The following is an 18,430-nucleotide window of genomic DNA, read 5'->3' as shown; positions in this document are numbered from 1 at the left end:
AACATGCTATGAGAGCTTCTGATGCAGGATAACACGTATATTCAGTACCAATACTTTGCACTTCAGTATTCTTTATATATTATTCTGCACTATATATTCTATAAAGAATAAAATGTATTGTGCAAAGGCAGAAGTATGGTTTAATTTTTTTTAAGTTTAAGTTTTTTCTTTTTTGCCAGGACGTTTATTCCTACAAGCAAGTGGGGGTCTCTTTAAACAGAATATTCACAGTTAATCCCAAAGGAGAACTTATACAAGAGCATGCAAAAACCAACATCTCATCGTAAGTAGTACTTCATGGGCCAAATTCATCACCCAGTTGACGATGAGAGTTAAACCAAGAATTTATTTGGCTCTATTTTAGCAAAGGTTTCCTCGAAATGTTTAAAATGAAATATTTGGATTGATATAACAGTTGATTACTTTAATACCAAGTCTCCACTTGACATTATTTGAACTAACAAGAAAGATACTCACTGAGCCAGCAAATAAAATAAAATCTTTTTTTTTTTATTTGCTTATAGGGATGCTGTCCGCTTCTAGTGCAGTCAGTTTAAAAAATAAGTTAAATGTAGTTTTCCGAGTCCCTCTGCCATGTTTTGTGATCTTTAAATAATTCTTTCTTTAAAGTTTCCCCTTGTCAGGGTTTCTATGCAAAAGACTTGGGCAAACAAAAGCTGAAACTAACTATACAGTGGGCACAGCTAAAAGTGGCTATACACAAATCCCTGTCCAACTGAAGTTAATGGGAATTTTCCAGAGTTTAAACGAACTGAAGGCTTGATTTTGGAAGCACTTGCACACACTAGACATCCCATTACAGTCAACAGAACTACTCACATGAGCAGGGTTCTACAATCAGGCCCTGAACAAATATAAATAACTATATTTTTCTCTTTCAGTTATAGGAACCTAAGGGTAAACTGGTAACAATAGTGGATAGAAAAAAAATCAGACAAATGTAGATTTAAATGTGTGTGTCCCTTTAATTCTCTTAGTGTCTATGAGCCAGAATGTGAACCTCTTATTCATACTGGTGGACAGTTATTCACAAGAGCATTCCCATTGACTCAGTAACACTACTTGTGTGAGTAACTGCTCACTAGTATGAGTGAGGTTCGTACTCCTTATATCTGAGAGGTACACAGAATGTTCACAGCAGGTTACAAAGACATTTTTAAAAAATCATTTTATAGAGTTACAGGTAGAGGGGGGGAAAAAAAGAAATAGTGCATATAGTTATCACGCTACAGTCACTGCACGTGAGCAATCCTGGAACAGTAGCAGGATTGTTACAATGTGGTGGTCTGATAAATGTCAGGATGCTGCAGTGAGTCAGCCAGGTGGAAAGAATATGGTTTGAGACACTGAAACCTCATAAACATTTTAGTCCAAATTTTCAACAGTGACTAATGATTTTTGGGTGCCTGCAATCCTGGGTTCTCCACTTGAGACACCTGAAAGGGGCCAGATTGTCAGAGAGTGAGTACTCAGCTCTTTTGGAAAAAAATGAAGCCTCTTTAGGATGTCTCAAGTTGGGGACCCAGAAAAGGAGAAACCCCAAATTTCTAGTCACTTCTGAAAATCTGGGCCTTAATGGTTGGGTTTTTTTTAATAAATAATTCTTCTATGTGGGCTTCACCACCTAACCATTTCCAAAATAAGCTGTGATAAACTCTGCTTTCCAACACATAACCCTTTGAACATCACTGCTCAAAATGAATGCCGATGAAGGGGTGGAAGCCAGCTGGTTGGACTGATCATTTCATGCAGATGAGCTTTAAATTGTATTGGTAACATGCATTAGGGTTCCTAGAGCCTTAGGTGGGCATCTTTATTTTTAAATCAAAATAAATAAACAATCTGAGATGATTTAAACAGTAATTTTTCCCCCCCAGTTACGTCAGACTCTGTGAGGTGGTTGATCACCTGTTTCCTTTGCTGAAAAGAAGCCATTCTTCAGACTTCCCTTGTTCTGATACCTACAGTCAGTTCACGTACTGGAGGGAACCACTACCACCTTTTGAAAACCAGGATATTCTTCCATCCTCATCTTAAATTCACCTACAGCCTCTTGGCCTCAGTTCAAAGGACTGGTCATCTTGTATTTAAAGGACACAGCTTGGTTTTTGCCTTGGACAGATCAGCTGGAATATGTGCTATTGTGAGCATTGTATTCATTTGTTAAAAGCAAATTTGGAACTGTGTTTCCATGCTTAAAGTCACCTTTCCAATGATTAGGAATGGGAGTGGTGGTTCCAACTTCTCAGCCAACATGCTCAAAATGTGCAACAGTCTTCTTAAAAAAAAAGATCAATTACAAGTGCAATGATACTGGTTTTCAGTTAAAAATACGATAAGATTTAGTTAAAAAACCCCACCAGTGGTTCTCAACCTTTTCCACACCATGTCTGCCATGAGCCACCTTCCCATTGAGCCACAACCCCCTTCCATTTAGCAGGATGGGAAGGGCAGGGTTTCAACACCCTGACACCAGTTTGTATGTCTGTCTGTACAGGTTGCAACCTCTGTCAAATTAAAAATCCCTCATTTAAAAGAACGGACAGTAATCCCCTCCCAAACAAGCATAGGATTGTATAAAGTTATTGGGACAAAACTTTAGCTGGTTTAAATTGGCTTTTTTTTTTCTGGGAAATAAATAATGCACACTGTGAATTGAAAGTAAGGGAAATAAAAACATGTTATCTGATTCTGTCATCCCTACTCACCTTGAGCAGTACCTTAATCCAAAAGCATTTGGATTAAGGCAAAGTGTAAGTATACAAGTGGAAGAATTCGACCCATTAGGTGAAATCTTGGCCTGGTTGAAGTAAATGGCAAAACTCCTGTTGCCATCAGTAAGGTCAAGATTTTACCCATTGATTGCACTGAGTTGCACTTTGCTGGAGCTGACAGCTTCAAGGGATTTGTCAAAACTGAAAAGTATTTTGTGAAGCATTTTCTATGGCTAAAATGTGAACTTGCTGCTGGTTAAGGATGCATCTCATGATTTCAGTTGTGTGTGCTTTGCAGTACATCTGGCCATCTTTGGCATCAATGAAATCTTCCTTTTTGTTTTCAGTTCTGTACCTGAAAAGTTCTTTTCTCATTTGCACAGACACTGGTTGTAGGTACTGCTCTTTTATGTTACTTACTTTTCAATGCCTTAAATTTTACCTGTGTGCATTGGAGTCAATATTGCAGATCATTTGAGAGCATTTTTCAAATAATGTACTGCAGTACTTTGCTTTAAATTGTAACTGCAACTGGCCATGTGCCAAATGATCAAAACATTTGTGTTTGGAGATAAATAATAAAATGATTATCTTTTTTTATTTTTAAAGATATTTGGCTGGGGGTATGTCCAAAGCATAATTGCTTTCTGAAAATGGTATCATGGGATTCCATATTTAGTGTATTTCAGTTTCTCCCGTGTTAAATTTGCTCAGTGTAAAAGGAAAGGCTAGACCCTGCTCCTGATTTAACTCAATGGAAGTTTTGCCACTGGCAGTGGGAAATAGATTGGTGCCCCAAAATATGGATTTTTCTAACTGCTGGCCCTGCATACTGACTCATTTTGGATGTTAAAGTCAAGGGGCCAATTCACATTGCTCTGCATCTTGAGAAATCATTTACACAAGTGCCCAAAGACTTTCCTTCTTGTGCAGCATCACTGGATCTCTCACCCACGAAAAGAATATTTCAGGTGCATGTATGCTGTACTTAAGTCAGAATTAGTGCACAAGGAGGAAAAACACATTTTGACTTTCAGTTCGTAGGTCAAGTGTGCTGGGCTGGCAGTTTTAAACAAAAACAAATATCTTTTTTATTGTAAACTGAACAAATTTGGTACTGAGTCCCTGAGACACCATCAATGTGGGCCTCAGGGTGCCAATTTTAGAGAGTCAGTCTCTAAGTACAACCACACTGTAATTTATATGATGTGACTCTTGGCTGTATAAGCAAGGGATTAGGAGTAGTGATGTGATTTTCTCTGTATAAAGCCTCAATGAGACCATTGCTACAATATGTCATACAGGTTTTGATGACCACATTTTAAAAAGATGTTGAAAAATGGGGAAGGGTTCAGAAAAGAGTTACAAAAATGATTCAGGGAATGGAGAAAATGCCTGAGAGTGAGGGACTTAAAGGGCTTAGTCTGTTTAGTTTAGCAAAAAGAAGATTGAGAGGTGATTTAATTGCAGCATATGAGGAGGAGAAAATCTAGCAGAGAAAGGAAAACAGGAACCAACAGCAGGAAACTGAAGCCAGACAAATTCAAATTGGAAATAAGGCACCATTTTTTAACATGGGAGTGTGGGTTCTCCATCTCTTGATATCTTGAAATCAGGGCTGGATGCCTTTCTAAAAGATATGTTTTAGCCAAATACAAGTTATTAGGCTCTGTAGCAAAGCGAGACACACCGGTGTGGCACCACCTGCTGGTCGTCTTGGGAATTAGCTCGATTCCAGCCCAGAGCGCCCTCTGCAGGCTGGTGGCTCACCTGCCTCAGGCCTCGTGTCCCTCCTGGACCCCGGTGCCCCTTGACCTCCAGGTTCTGCCCCGGCAGTACCCCCTCCCAGGGAAACCCCCCACCCTCTAAACCCACCTTGCCTCAGTGGCTACTGCCAGTCATCATCTAGTCCCCGCTCACTGGGGCAAACTGCAGTCTGTCATGGCCACTCATTGGCAAGGAGTTGGACCAGCTGCCTCTGACTATCCCTGGGCTGCACCTCTGCAACCCCAGTACCTGCTCTGGCTTTTAGCAAGGCCCACAGCCTGGGGATTTGCCAGGCTGGAGCTCCCCAGCTCCTCTTGCCTTTCCCCAGCACTGCCCTGCTTCAGATACCGTCCTCTCAGGCAGCTAGCCTTTCCCACTCCAGGGCTAGAGTGAGACCCCCCCCAATTCCTGGTCCCCGGCCCTCTTATAAGCTGGCCACACTTGTTGTCAGCTACTCCCTCAGCTTCCCCCAGCTGTTCTCACTCCATTTCCCAGCTGCAGCCAGGGCTGCTTTTAACCGCCGTTCTGCGAGAGTGGGGAGATGACCCACTACAGGCTCAATACAGGGGTATAAAATTTAATCGCCTGTGATATACAGGAAGTCAGGATGGATGATCTAATGACCCCTGCTGTCCTTAAGCTGTATGAAACTATGAAATATTCTTTGTAGATATTATTTATGACCCCCCTGTCATTAACTCTTGAGTTACCGGATGAACATATTAGCCATAGCCTGTCTGTATTTATTTTGCTAATGGCCTGTTGTAGTGCACTTATGATATAAAAAATTCCCAGCCACTTGATAAGATGCACTCAGTTCAGTTACCCTCCTGCAGTACTTAGGGCCTAACTTTCAGAGCTGAGCAACTGGAACTCCCATTGATCTCACCCATAGTGAAACGCATCTGAAAGGCAGGTCCATAACATTTATTTGCTGATGTGCCAATAAGTAGTGAATCCAGTTTTAATCACTTTTTGGTATTGGAAACAAAATGGCAATGTAGATGAGTAGCTGATCTAAACCATTTCAGTTTGAAGACCCTACTACACTAGGGGACATTGTGCTCTGTCGAAGTTTGACTGTAGCCGTCTAAACACCCAAAGGTATATATTACTCTTAGCTAATATTTATTAAATTGGCTCATGGGGAGAACAGTTTGGAAAATCAAAAGCTTGTTCTGTTAGTAACAAAAGATTTTGCTCCATTTTATAATATTTTTTAAGTGTACGCTATAGTTTGCTTTGGCTGTCAGGCAGTTGTCTGCCTACATCTTTAAATTGGATTATTCATTCATAAAGAACAAAGTGGAATGGTTAAAGGAATTCTTACTCTTTCCGTGAAAGAAAAATGGTGCCTGCTTTCAGTGTAATGGTGGTTTCTGTTACAGAAAGAATACTTTTTGCTAACATAGTGCAAATGCAAACACCCAAACCACAATGTGCTCTATTTCTACAATAGACATATTATAAACTAGACTGTGGGGTGGTGACTATTGTTTATTTTCATGAATCTGATGACTGTCCCACTCAACACGGGTGGTCGTAGGAGGGGGAGGATAATATACGCATCTTATCAGTTATATCAAAGCCAAAATTTATTGACAGCTTTCGGGGTTGGGGGAATGTTTTATTTTATATTTTGGTTTGGCTCATCATTTCTATTTCTATTTATATACAGGATTTGCTCTGTCTAATGCACTGATGGAAATCATTGTACCACCTCATTTTGATGTGCTGAATGCAAAGACGTTAAAGATATATTGTAATAAATGCAAACAGCTGAAAAATAATTTTCTGCCATTTCAGTTCTTTGACATCTTAAAAATGGTCAGCTGTGGCCTTGTGTCTTTTGGCCAACTTGAAAGAATATTGTGTTGTGTGATAATTGTGTCCATTAGTAATGGCTTGTCTTTTTTCAGGGTTACCTGCTGTCACATCCAGCATTTGTAGTATTCACCCTGTGGCATTGCAGAGAGCCCGGGAGCCAAAGCTAATGGCATTGAAGGTGGCCTGGCCAGAGTGCCTCTGTTCTCCCACTAGTCCTGGCTGTCAAAAAGCACTTTAGTGTCTGGAACAGCCAGGCAGACATTAGAGCAGTGGTTCTCAAACTTTTGTACTGGTGACCCCTTTCACGTAGCAAGCCTCTGAGTGCGACCCCCCATTATAAATCAAAAACACTTTTTTATATATTTAACACCATTATAAATGCTGGAGGCAAAGTGGTGTTTGGGGTGGAGGCTGACAGCTTGCAACCCTCCCACGTAATAACCTCGTGACCCCCTGCGGGGTCCCAACCCCCAGTTTGAGAACTCCTGCATTAGAGCAACCCTGATGCTAACTTATTGCAGGGACCAAAAAGGCCTCCAGGGCTTGATCCAAAATTACAGAGCTGCAAAGGCCTAAAGCCAGATCTTTGGCTCCTCTACCCCGATCCATCCCGCCTGTCCTCAAGTCCTGGCCTGAGCACAGCTCAAAATCTGGGCCTGGGTGTCTAACTCACATCCTTCAAGTTTGACTGAGACCCTGGATACATAAGGGTCTGGTTATGTCCCAGTGAAGGCAATAGGAGTACTGTCATTGGCTGCAATGGGAGCAGGACTGCACAGTAAGGGTTGTTTTGTTTTCTGTTCCAGTGCTGAGAAATAGACAAGAAAACTAATTGCTGTTATTTATGAGAACACAAAAAATGCATTGCGCTTCCTCTGCTGGATTTGCTGAAAAAATAATGACCAATCAGTTCTCCATGCTGCCAGGCTGGCATTAGTTGATGATTAAAAAATAAAAATGTTTGGAGTTAAGAAGGTTCTACAGCAGCTGAAGTTCAGTTCAAAATTGTGAAAAAAGCCAGGTTTGGACAGTCCACACGCATGGCAGCACCAGGCCTCTCTGTTGTCTGTGAAGCTCTGACCTGTGTAAAAGTTTACCCTAAAGTTCTGGAGATGGGTTTGAAACAAGGGTGCTTTTCAAATTAATAATCACAGAAATGACACCTTCGCCTTTACAAAGCAGACTTTGTAAGGACCTATTTATTGCTCCTGGGATATCCTGTGAACAAAGGATGCATAAAAAGTTTGAGGTAACAAACTTTCAGAGGAGCTGTGCACTTAAAACTGCCTCCTGGTGTTACAATGGAAGAAGGAACATTTCCCTTTAAATATACAGGTCTAGACAATTGGAGTGTTTAATGTGTTTTGCAAATGGCACCAAATACCTTGGGAGAGATTTTTGCAAGATGTAAAACCAAATACAAGAAACTACTTTGTTCAATATTCAGGACCAAATATAAGCACTTGGAAATATGAGGCCTTCAACTCACCCTCTTGTGTACACCCAAGCTGGGCACCATTTTAAAAGACCTTCTCTGTGTGTATCCACAGTAAAGATATGGCATTGAAAATGCACATGAATGATGCTGACGTCTAATACAGCAGACTACAGCCCGTTCAGTTTTGGAGGAAAATCCAGGCTTTCCTTGGCTTTCCTTCCTTCAACTATGCAAGGGAAGGGCTGAGTGTAGGTGATCACCCAGGAAATTGCCCCTTTCCTTCTCCCCACCCCTCCAGTTTTGTTGTGGCTCCCACTGTGACAGCACACAGGGAATGGTGCTGCAAGATCCTCTTGTCCTGCCTGGGAGGGGGCTACAGAAGGGCCTGCAAAGGCTACTTTAGCCATTCAAGTCTAGCATGAGAACAATGGGCGCAGGAGCAAGGAGAGGAATGGGGGCAAGGAGAGGGGAAAAAAACAGAGCTTGGGGAGCAGAGACAAATTCAGTAGTTTAGCATTGTCTCCATGAAGTGCCTGTATGACTGCTCTGGGGCCTAAGAGGTAGAATCTTCCCTTCTCATCACTGCACATTGGTTCAGTGCTGAGCCCGGCTTTTCGAGTCAGGCACTGGGCTCAGGCTTTGGCCTGAAAGCATTTTGCCTGAAACCGTGCCAGGCTTTGCTTTGAGAGCATTGCATGAGAGAGGTGAACAGGCCCTTTCTGGCTGGTTTGCCAAGTAGGAGAGGATAAAACTGGTCAAGGACAAATCTGTTTTTCAAGAGTCTAAGAGGGTATTGCAAGCAGCTGAGGAAAGTTGCAGGTGCCGTTACATTTAAATCTTAATTAAGTACAATACCCTCCTAATTTGTCCATAGAATTAGAAAACCATATAGCAGCTCACCACTCTGAAGTAGGGTATACAGCTCCATAATGCCACATGAATCTATTTTCAAAAAAGGCTTGGCTAGGCATTGTGACTCTAATTCAGCAAAGAATTTAATGACATACTTAAGTCCCATGGACTTCATCAGAACCTAAGAACATGCCTAAATGCTTTACTGAACTGGGGCCTGGAGAGTTACTAACTGATCTCAGTTTTCTAATGGCTACACTTTCATATGGTTTCCAAGCCTGTAGCAATGTCAGGTGTTCAGTGTACTGCCAGCACTCTATTTATTGATACAGGAAATCCATTTTGCCTTGCCTTGCTTTTAATGAGTTTTGCAAGCAAGTCACCCCTTCCTGTGACTCATTTTGTGTTTTCTGTATGGGTTTTGTGGGTTAAAGTTTCACAGTTGTAAAGTAATCACGATGTCTGCTTTTCTTTGTCGACTGGAATCTTAACAGGGAGAATACATTTTGGAACAAAGAAATGTAAATGGAGTAGAACAGTTCACATTTCTTTACAAAATTATATAAACAGCCTTTTCCGAGACAGTTAAAAGAAACATGCAAACTGAAACTAGGTCACGTTTTCAAACTGATTTGTTTAACAAATAGGTTTGTTTTAGAACATCACTTTTAACACAGAAAAGACAGTTTCATTGATTTTGTCTCAATATTTATTGTTTGTCTTTTGATTTATAACCAATAAGTATTCCAAAAATAAACACCAAAGGCCTTACTCTGATGTCAGTTACAGCAGAGCAGCTCCGTCAAGGTTACCACTCAGCTTCACACAACTGTAACTGAGAACTACATTTTCAGTCCTAAACATTGAACTATCCTAAAGGAGCCTTTAATTCAGCGACTGATCCTGTAATTGCATGATTTTTAATCTTTTTAGATAGTTTTTGAATTTAATGCACCAGGTGAGGAACTGGGAGGATTACTTCTGCTTTTGTTTTAGTCTTTTAGAAGAGGTATGGCAGAGGAGGGTGAGAATCCTATTTAAATTGGTACCATTAACATGGGATTCATCGATTCCTAGCCCAGAAGACACCATTGTGATCATCCAGTCTGATCTGCATAACACAGGCCATAGAACTTCCCCAAAATAATTTCTAGAGCACACCCGTTAGAAAAGTATCCAATCTTGATTTAAAAATTGTCAGTCATGGAAAATCCACCACAACCCTTTGGTCAATTGTTTCAATGGTTAATTCCTCTCACCATTAAAAAGTTGTACATTATTTCCGATCTGAATTTGTATAGCTTCAACTTCCAGCCATTGGATTGTGTTGTACCTTTTTCTTCCAGATTGAAGAGTCTATTATTAAATATTTGTTCCCCACGTAGGTACTTCTAGATTGTAATCAAGGCACCCTTAAAGCTTCTTTCTGTTAAACTAAATAGATGGAGTCTATCACTATAAGCCATGTTTTCTAGTCCTTTAATCATTCTCACAGCTCTGCTCTGAACCCTCTTCAATTTATCAACATCCTTCTTGAACTGTGGGCACCAGAACCTCACACAGTATTCCAGCAGCACCAGTGCCAAATGCAGAGGTAAAATAACCTCAAGATTCCCCTGATTACGCATCTCAGGATTGCATTAGCTCTTTTGGCCACAGCACCACACTGTGAGCTCATGTTCAGCTGATTATCCACGATTAACCTAAAAATCTTTCTGAGTCACTGCTTCCCATCCTATAGTCCCCAATCCTGTAAATATGGCCTACATTCTTAGACGGATGTATTTACATTTAGCAGTATTAAAACACATCTTTTTTTGCCTGGTCCCAGTTTATCAAATGATCCAAATTGCTCTGAATCAGTGACCTGTCCTCTTCACTATTTACCACTCCCCCAATTTTTGTGTCACCTGCAAACTTTGTGCTGATTTTATATTTTCTTCCAGATCATTAATAAAAATATTAAATAGTGGAGAGCCAAGAACCAATCCTGTGGGACCCCACTGAAAACAAACCCAATTGACGCTAAATTCCCCATGTATCGTTACATATTGAGCCCTATTAGTCAGTCAGTTTTTAATCTATTTAATGTGTGCCATCTTAATTTTATATCATTCTTGTTTTTCAGTCAAAATATCAATGGTCAAATGCCTTACAGAAGTCTAAATATATTACATAAACATTATAACCTTTGCCAACCAAATGCATTATCTCATCAAAAAGAGACAGTTGACAGGACCTATTTTCTCTAAACCCATGTCGAGTTCCATTAATTACATTACCCTCCTTGAGTCCTGCTGCTCCATTAGCTAGGCCAGGGTTAATATCAGGTTGACAGGCCTATAATTACTTGGTACATCCTTGTTTACCCTTTTTAAAAATTGGTACATTAGCTTTCTTCCAATTTCCTGGAACTTCTCCAGTGCTCCAAGACTCCATGTTAATGGGCCAGCATGCTCCTGAGCCAGCTCTTTTAAAAAATCTTGGATGCATGTTATCTGAACCTGCTGCTTTAAAAATATCCAACTTTTATAGCTTCTGTTTAACATCCTCCAGAGATATTAGCAGAATGGAAAGAGCATTCTCATCACCATATGAAGAGACCATATCATCTGTTTTTCCCCAATATAGAGCAGAAATATTTATTGAACACGTCTGCCTTTTCAATCTACTAATGAAGCAACATCATTGTCAGGATTCTTTTTGTTCCTAATATATTATAAAAATTCCTGATTGTCCTTAACACTGCTGGCCATACATTTCTCCTTGTGTCCCTAGGTTTCCCCTATGAATTTTCTGCAGTTTTCTACAATTCCTAACTTGCTTCCACTTTCCCTATTAAAGCACCAACTATATCTCTCTATCTATCAATCGTCTAACTGGTCTGGACTTTTTTTTTTTTTGCTTGCACATTATAAATGTGATCAAGTCATGATTAAGGGTATGATTTTGTCATGGACATTTTTAGAAGTCATGGACAGGTTCACGGCCAAGTAACAAAAATTCACAGAAGCCATGACCTGTCCCTGACTTATATTAAAAATGTCCATGACAAAATGGGGAGGAAGGAGGGTTGAGCACCCGGCCCAATTGTGGCTGGGAGCTGTGGCTTCTGTCCCGAGGCTAGGAGCTGGGAGGGACCCCCACCTGTGGCAGCTGGGGAGCTGTGAGGGATCCCACTGACTGGGGAGGGGGATTCCTGCCCCCAGGCAGGGGAGTTGTGAGGGTTCCCCACATCCGCGGGGACTGGGGAGTTGTGGTGGATCCCCCATGGCAGCTGGGGAGCTGCTGGGTATCCCCCACTGCCTGCGGGGACTGGGGAGCTCTGGGGGATTTCCCCACTGGCAGCAGCAGCTGAGGAGCTGTCAGGGATCCTCCGCCGCCCGCAGGGACTGGGGAGCTGCAGGGGATTCCCCTGTCACTGGTGGTGGCACGGCTGAGGAGCTGCTAGGGATCCCCTGCCAGCTGTGGGGACTGGAGAGCTCTGGGGACCCCCTGCACCCGCAGCGGCTGGGGAGCTGCGGAGGACCCCTGTGACTGCAGGCTTCCCCCACAGCTCCTGGCCACCATGGGAGGTGGGGGTACCCTGCAGCTCCCAGCCACTGTGGGCTGAAGTCACGGAGGTCTGCGGAAGTCACGGATTTTGTGACTTCTGCGACCTCTGTGACCAAATAGTAGCCTTAGTCATGAAAACTTGTAGCTAAGTTACCATTAATTTTTAGTTCTGTGATCAGTTCCTCTTTATCTGTTAGGACAAGATCTAATAAAGAATTCCCCCATGTTGGCTGCAACACTTTTTGAGTTAGGAACTTGTCATCTATAATGTTTAGACATTCCAAGGATGTTTTAGTACTGGCAACATGTCACGCAGATTGAAGTTCCCCCATGATCACACAGCTTTTTTCCCACACATTATATATGGGTGCTTAAGGAGCTGGTCATCCTTATCCCTAGTGTGATTTGGTAGTCTACAGCAGGCACCAACAAGTACCCCATCTATAAGGACATTGATCCATAAGATCATTTTCATCCACATTATCAGTGATTCAGAACAGGTAATGCTGTTTTTGACACATTTTGACACATTTGCAATTTTTCCCATCCCCTTTTGCCCACTTGACCCTTCCTAAATAGATTATAACCATTGATTTTAACATTCTAATAGTGTGAATCATCTCACTTGAGTCAAGTAATACCAGCTAGATAGAATTTATGCTGATAAAGGAGCAAATCCAATTCTTCTTTTTTGTTACCCAGGCTCCTAACATTGGTGTAGAGGCAGTTCAAGAATTTCTTCTCTTCATGTCCTTTGGCTTTGGGTCCTTGGTTGTTCTTACCATCTTGCTTTTGTGCTGAGTGTTCTTATCTTCCTTCTTTTTACTCTTCCCTTTTGCTATTAGTTTAACCCCTTCCTGACTACTCTACTCAGCCTGTCCTGGAGGAGACTGGCCCCTCTTTTACTGAGATAGAGGCCATCCAAACTATACAACCCCCTGTCACCACAGAAGATAGACCCAAGTTCCACAAAAACAAACCCTACACCAATTACCTATCCAGTGATTCACTTCCAGAATCTTCTGCTTTCTGTCTTCATTTGCTTGTGGGACAGGAAGAATCTCAGACAAGATCACTTAGACATTCTTCTTCAGCACACTTCTGAGTTCGCTGAAGTCATCCACTATCTGTGAGATCCTGCAATGCAATGTCATTAGTGCCAATATGAACAACCACCCAGTGGATCCTTGCCCATCCAATCTTAGAGTAACATTTCATGCGTTGGCTCTGGGAAGGCAGCACAGCATCCTGTCATCCACCTGTCCATGCAGAATGTTCTTTCAATTCTTTTGAGTATTCAATCTCCAAAAATGATCTGTCTTCCTTGGATGGTTGGAGACCTCTTTGCAGGCAAGCTTGATTTTCTAATAGGTTGGGCCAAGTTGCCATCCACGTGTGTCCCATATATCTCTCCATTCCCTTGGACTTGCTGCATCTTCAGAAGCATCTTCCATAGTTCCCACATTGAGGCCTGGTATCAATTTGAAACTTCTATCTGTGTGGAATTCCTCTTAGTCCTGTTCTCTCTGGTGGCCACAGCCTGCTCATCCTCATCTTTCTCCTGCCATATAGAATGTACTGTTACCTCTTGCCTCTGATGGTTTTGAACCGCCAGGCCTCCTCTCTGAGTTCCTCTCTGTGTGATTCTTTGGTGGCCAGTTCCATTCTTCCTTGAATTTGGAGTACGGGTATTTTTCCAAATGGTATTTAGCCATCTAGGAACTCACCATTTCCCCTGATTCTCCGTAGCATCTCAGGTTGCCCCTCCAATCCGAGAATCTTTTCCTCTAGCACAGCCACCAACTTGCACTTCCTACATGTGAAATCCCTTCTGGCTTCAGGTAGGAAAGAGAACATGGCACACCCACTATAGGTCACCACCACAGTTCTATTGCTGGCCACACATAGGGCTGAACCTGGAAGAAAAGCATCTCACACTGAATTTCCAAACTCTCTGAAACTCCAGTGTTGTCTGCCTCTGTTCACATCTTTCATGTTCACCTAGCAAGTGACTTTTTATACAGTCTTCCTGCTTAGCTCACCTCAGCCATGCCCCTCGCTAACAGGGAGCAATTAACAACTCAGAGACTTCAAACAGCTGGACTGATCAAAACTCCAAGAACTAAAGCCTCCTAGCCTTTAACAGGGCATCCTGCTTACTCAGGGGGATATGCTATCTTTTCCAGTAACCGGCAGTATTAAGGTACTATGTGGAAGTAAGGATCATTTTAACAGTTCCATAAAAGGTCAGGTAGGTCTAACAGGTCTAAGTGCAGGGTGGTTACAGACAAAGAAGTGAGAATGGAGAGCCCAACGACATTTAAAAAGCAGCACTTAAGTGCAAATAAAGCCAATAGGGTTGCCGAGGTGTAACTGAGGGCAGAATCTGACCCACAGAATCATTATCGCTGCACTCACCAGCTTGACTTTCAAATTCTAGGATGAGGTTGCAGGGCTATCAGTTAGAAAAAAACATCTTTGTAATCAGAAACTGAGCCAGCTGAATCTGGCAATTGTTGAGAAGAAACAAACATAGACCCCAAGATGCTATTTTACATTCACTCTTCTGAGAGGATCCATGCTTTCAGTAAATGTGTTTCTGTTTCATGGACCACAAGACTGGGTCAGCAACAGACTGAGAGGAAACAAATCCCAGATCAGGAAACATCTGTAAAAGAAGGAGAATGATCCAGGGGTCAGGGCACTAGCCTAAAAGGGGGAAGGCCTGGGTCTAAGTCCCTGGACCGCCAGAGACTTCCTGTATGAGTCTGGGCAAGTCAATCAATTTACCTTGTGTCTCAGTTCCCCATCTGCAAAACAGCATGCTAGTACTGTTTATCATTACCTCAGGAGAATAACACCTTCTGGGGTGTTGTGAGGATAAAATCATCAGTGTTTGTGATATGTTGAGATATTACAGTGAGGAGGGCAATTTAGGTACCTATCTATTAATCTCCGGTATTTATATTGCTCCCACAATAAGGATAAGGAACTAAGGCACAAGGTAGACTAAGTGACTTGCCACGTTCATGCAGGAAACATGAGCACAGTTGTAAATTAAACCCAGGCCTCCGTCAAGACCCAGCTCAGTGCCCTTGCCCACAGACCACCCTTCCTAACCCCAGAACGAAGATACATCAGAATGAGGAGCACAGGGACAAAGGTCATGTCTATATTTACAGCTAAATCATCACTGCTGCGATCAATGCAGCGGTGTCGGTTTGGCTGGTCGGGTGAAGACCCACTATGTCAATGGCAGAGCGCTCTCCTGTTGACTTCTGTACTTCCGCTCCCAGAGAAGAATAAGGCAAGTCGTGGGAGAGCATCTCCCATCAACACAGCGTGGTGTAGACACAGCAAAAGCCAACCTAAGTCGATGTCAGTTACGTAACTTACATAACTGAAGTAGTGTAACTTAAGTCGACTTACAGCTTTAGTGTAGACCAGCCCAAAGTCCTAATATGTCAAACAAAAAGCCAGCTTCACTGGACTTCAAGCTTAAAAGGTAGAACATAAAGACAATCTATTTATGATTTGTATTACAGCAGCACCTGGGAACCCTAGCTGTAGACTGGGTCCCCATTGTGCTAGGCGCTGTTCAGAGAGACCAAAATATACGTCCTGTCATAAAGAGCTTACACTCTGAGTATAAGATAAGAGATATGGGTGGTTAGACAAACAGACAGCTGAGGGAACACAAGGAAACAATCTTGGTCAGCAAGATAGCCTATATAGGTAAGCCAAGTTTCTGCATTGCTGAATAAGTTCAAGTGGTTTGGGATATTTGAACTTGAGGTATTGTGTAATATTTAATACATGGTCAGCCAGCCATTAAACACAAAAGTGTTTGCTAACTGGTTACATCCCTAGCTATTCTTATGACCTGGTTCCAAGTCTACAATAGAGCAAGCAGTATGTCATTTAAGCATGTGTAGATTTAACTCTTGTTGCTTACAGCCTCTGTCTACCAGTTTACATAGGCTGTCTCTGGTTTCTATAAGGATCACTTGATTTGATTGATTGATTGATATGCAAAACAGGAAGATAGGATGTTTCTATGTGGAATGGTATTAACTGCGAGATAGCATCTAAAGAGAGAGGTAGTCACAGGGTTACACAAGCAGGCCATCAATTATAGGAGACTAAGGTTAAGGCCAGCTGGCTGTTTGAAACACCAGGTGTTAGCAAAGGCAAATTTCCTGTGTTGCAACACAGGAGCAGAGCAGCAAGCAAGACACAGCCCACCAGTGTGATGCAGGGAGCAGAGCCTGTCATTTTCATTTTTAGCGATGTCTTGTGGGGAAAAAAAGAAATATGTGTAGAGCCTGGCACACCTGTGCTCACTGTTCAATACCTACTGGCCCTGCCAACGTAGTGTTCAGCTGTAGGTCTGAGATGTCTGGGGCCGTGGGTGGAAGCATGTATCCTGCTGGGTGCACTTGCTTTGCAATAGGAGGCCTTTTAAAAAGAAAAACAACTAAGAGATTGAATTAGAGAAACACCATGAACTTTCAACTGTTTAACTTGCAGAGGCAAAGATTAGGGTACCCTGATATTTATTTTCGATGGTCAGTGCAACAGGGAGATATTTAAAGACTGTAACTATATGAGTATAGTTAAAATGGTATAACCTCTTAGTGCTTATATACTGATATAGTTTATTCCTCTATGGGAAGGGAATAAGCCACACTCGTATAACTGTGTCCACATTTTGTGTTGTACTGGTATAAGTATATCAGTAAAACATCACATCCCTAGCTGAAATAGTTATACTGGTATAAAATGAGTGTGTAGACCAGGCCTTAATTTAACTCCACGAACATCCTAGGCCATAGATGCTTATTCTGGGTGCACTGTGGATAGAACACTAGGCACGCACTGCACTTACCAGGCCACACAGATAAGGAGGAAAAAAACATTGTCAAACATAACCTCAAGGAATCAGAAGAAAACCTTCAATGAGATTCTCTCAAAATCTGTTCTGTCTGTTAGAAATAGCCCAAATGGCTGGGGGTTTGGTTTAGTTAAAACCATAATTGTTGTATTTTATCTTTCTAAGAGTTTGGTTTGGTTTGGGATTTGCAGCTTATATGAATTCCTAAAACAAAAATCTTCATTTACCAAAAACAGCTAAGATTGTTAGGTGACATCAGTGTACTTACCTATCCTTAGCTCTTAAAAGCATGGAAATAAATATATAACACCACTGTCATTTTTTTAAAATGCTCATATATTAAAAAAAAAACAATCTGATGATCATTTTCACTCTTGGGTTGTTAAGGTTGGGTACTTAAATCCATTTTAGACACCTAAATAAAAAGAAGCAGATTTTCTGATGTGTTTATATTTTATATCTTGAGTTACTGATGAAAAGAATACATTCATTTTAAGTGATCTGAGAGAGAAGTAAATCAGCCCCAGGTCCTCAAAGGTATGTAGGTGGCTACTTCCCACTGAAATCAAGACACCTAAATATCTTTGAGAAACTGTGCCATAGGTTTCAGAGTAGCAGCCATGTTAGTCTGTATTCGCAAAAAGAAAAGGAGTACTTGTGGCACCTTAGAGACTAACAAATTTATTTGAGCATAAGCTTTCGTGTGCTATAGGCTTTGTCTACACTGGTAAATGAAAGACAAAACTTTTGTCCTTCAGAGGTGTTACCCCCCGAAAGGCAAAAGTGTTGTTGACGACAAGCGCTGGTGTGAACACTGCTTTGTTAGCAGGAGCACTCTCCTGCCGACAAAGCTAACGCTGCTCGTTGGGGGTGGAAGGTTTTGTCGAGGGGAGAGCTCTCTCCTGCTGACAAACAGTGGCTACACTGTGCTCCTTTTAGCGGCATGGCTGTCGCAGCACAGCTGTGTCGCTAAAAGCTGCGTAGTGTAGACATAGCCTTGGAGTCCCTAAATAATAATTTTTTAACGAATTTTTATTTTACTGGGGAATTTGCCAAGGAAAGGTTTTAGGCAGTTTATTTTATTTTTTAATATGTTCCATTATTCCTCATTTGTGTAGGTAAATTTAAATGCATTTTTACAAACTGAATATAAAAGGGATGGATGGGTAGCCAGTTTATTGAATGAAATTAATAGAGCTAGCCAAACTAAAAATGGCTGTAAGCAAACATCCAGGCTTTCTTAATAGGTTGGAAACGGAGGTGGAAAGAACCTGACAGTTAAAATGCACTGTCTACAGACAATACACTTGAGGTGTTGGAAGGATTTGTTGGTGTTGTGGTGGCCGTCCAACATCCTGACAG

General features: G+C 41.8%; 1 protein-coding gene across 5 annotated transcripts in view; it reads left to right on the top strand.

Annotated features, from left to right (window-relative positions):
• LPIN1 (lipin 1) overlaps positions 1–6,292 on the top strand; it is a 99,524-nt gene extending 93,232 nt beyond the window's left edge. For 4 of the 5 annotated variants that reach the window (XM_073335988.1, XM_073335990.1, XM_073335991.1 and 1 more), the window contains 2 exons: positions 180–283; positions 1,899–6,292. In XM_073335988.1, the coding sequence (XP_073192089.1) occupies positions 180–283; positions 1,899–2,058 (264 nt within the window). In that variant the 3' untranslated portion in view covers positions 2,059–6,292. The remainder of the gene's footprint in view (positions 1–179; positions 284–1,898) is intronic. The other variant, XR_012157923.1, reaches the window with a different exon arrangement.
• Positions 6,293–18,430: the final 12,138 nt, after the last annotated feature.

Source organism: Lepidochelys kempii, chromosome 3 (genome assembly GCF_965140265.1).
Source record: "Lepidochelys kempii isolate rLepKem1 chromosome 3, rLepKem1.hap2, whole genome shotgun sequence".
Classification (NCBI taxonomy): Eukaryota; Metazoa; Chordata; order Testudines; family Cheloniidae; genus Lepidochelys; species Lepidochelys kempii.
The sequence above is the reverse complement of the archived record's forward strand: the minus strand, read 5'-3'. Positions and strand labels throughout refer to the sequence as shown.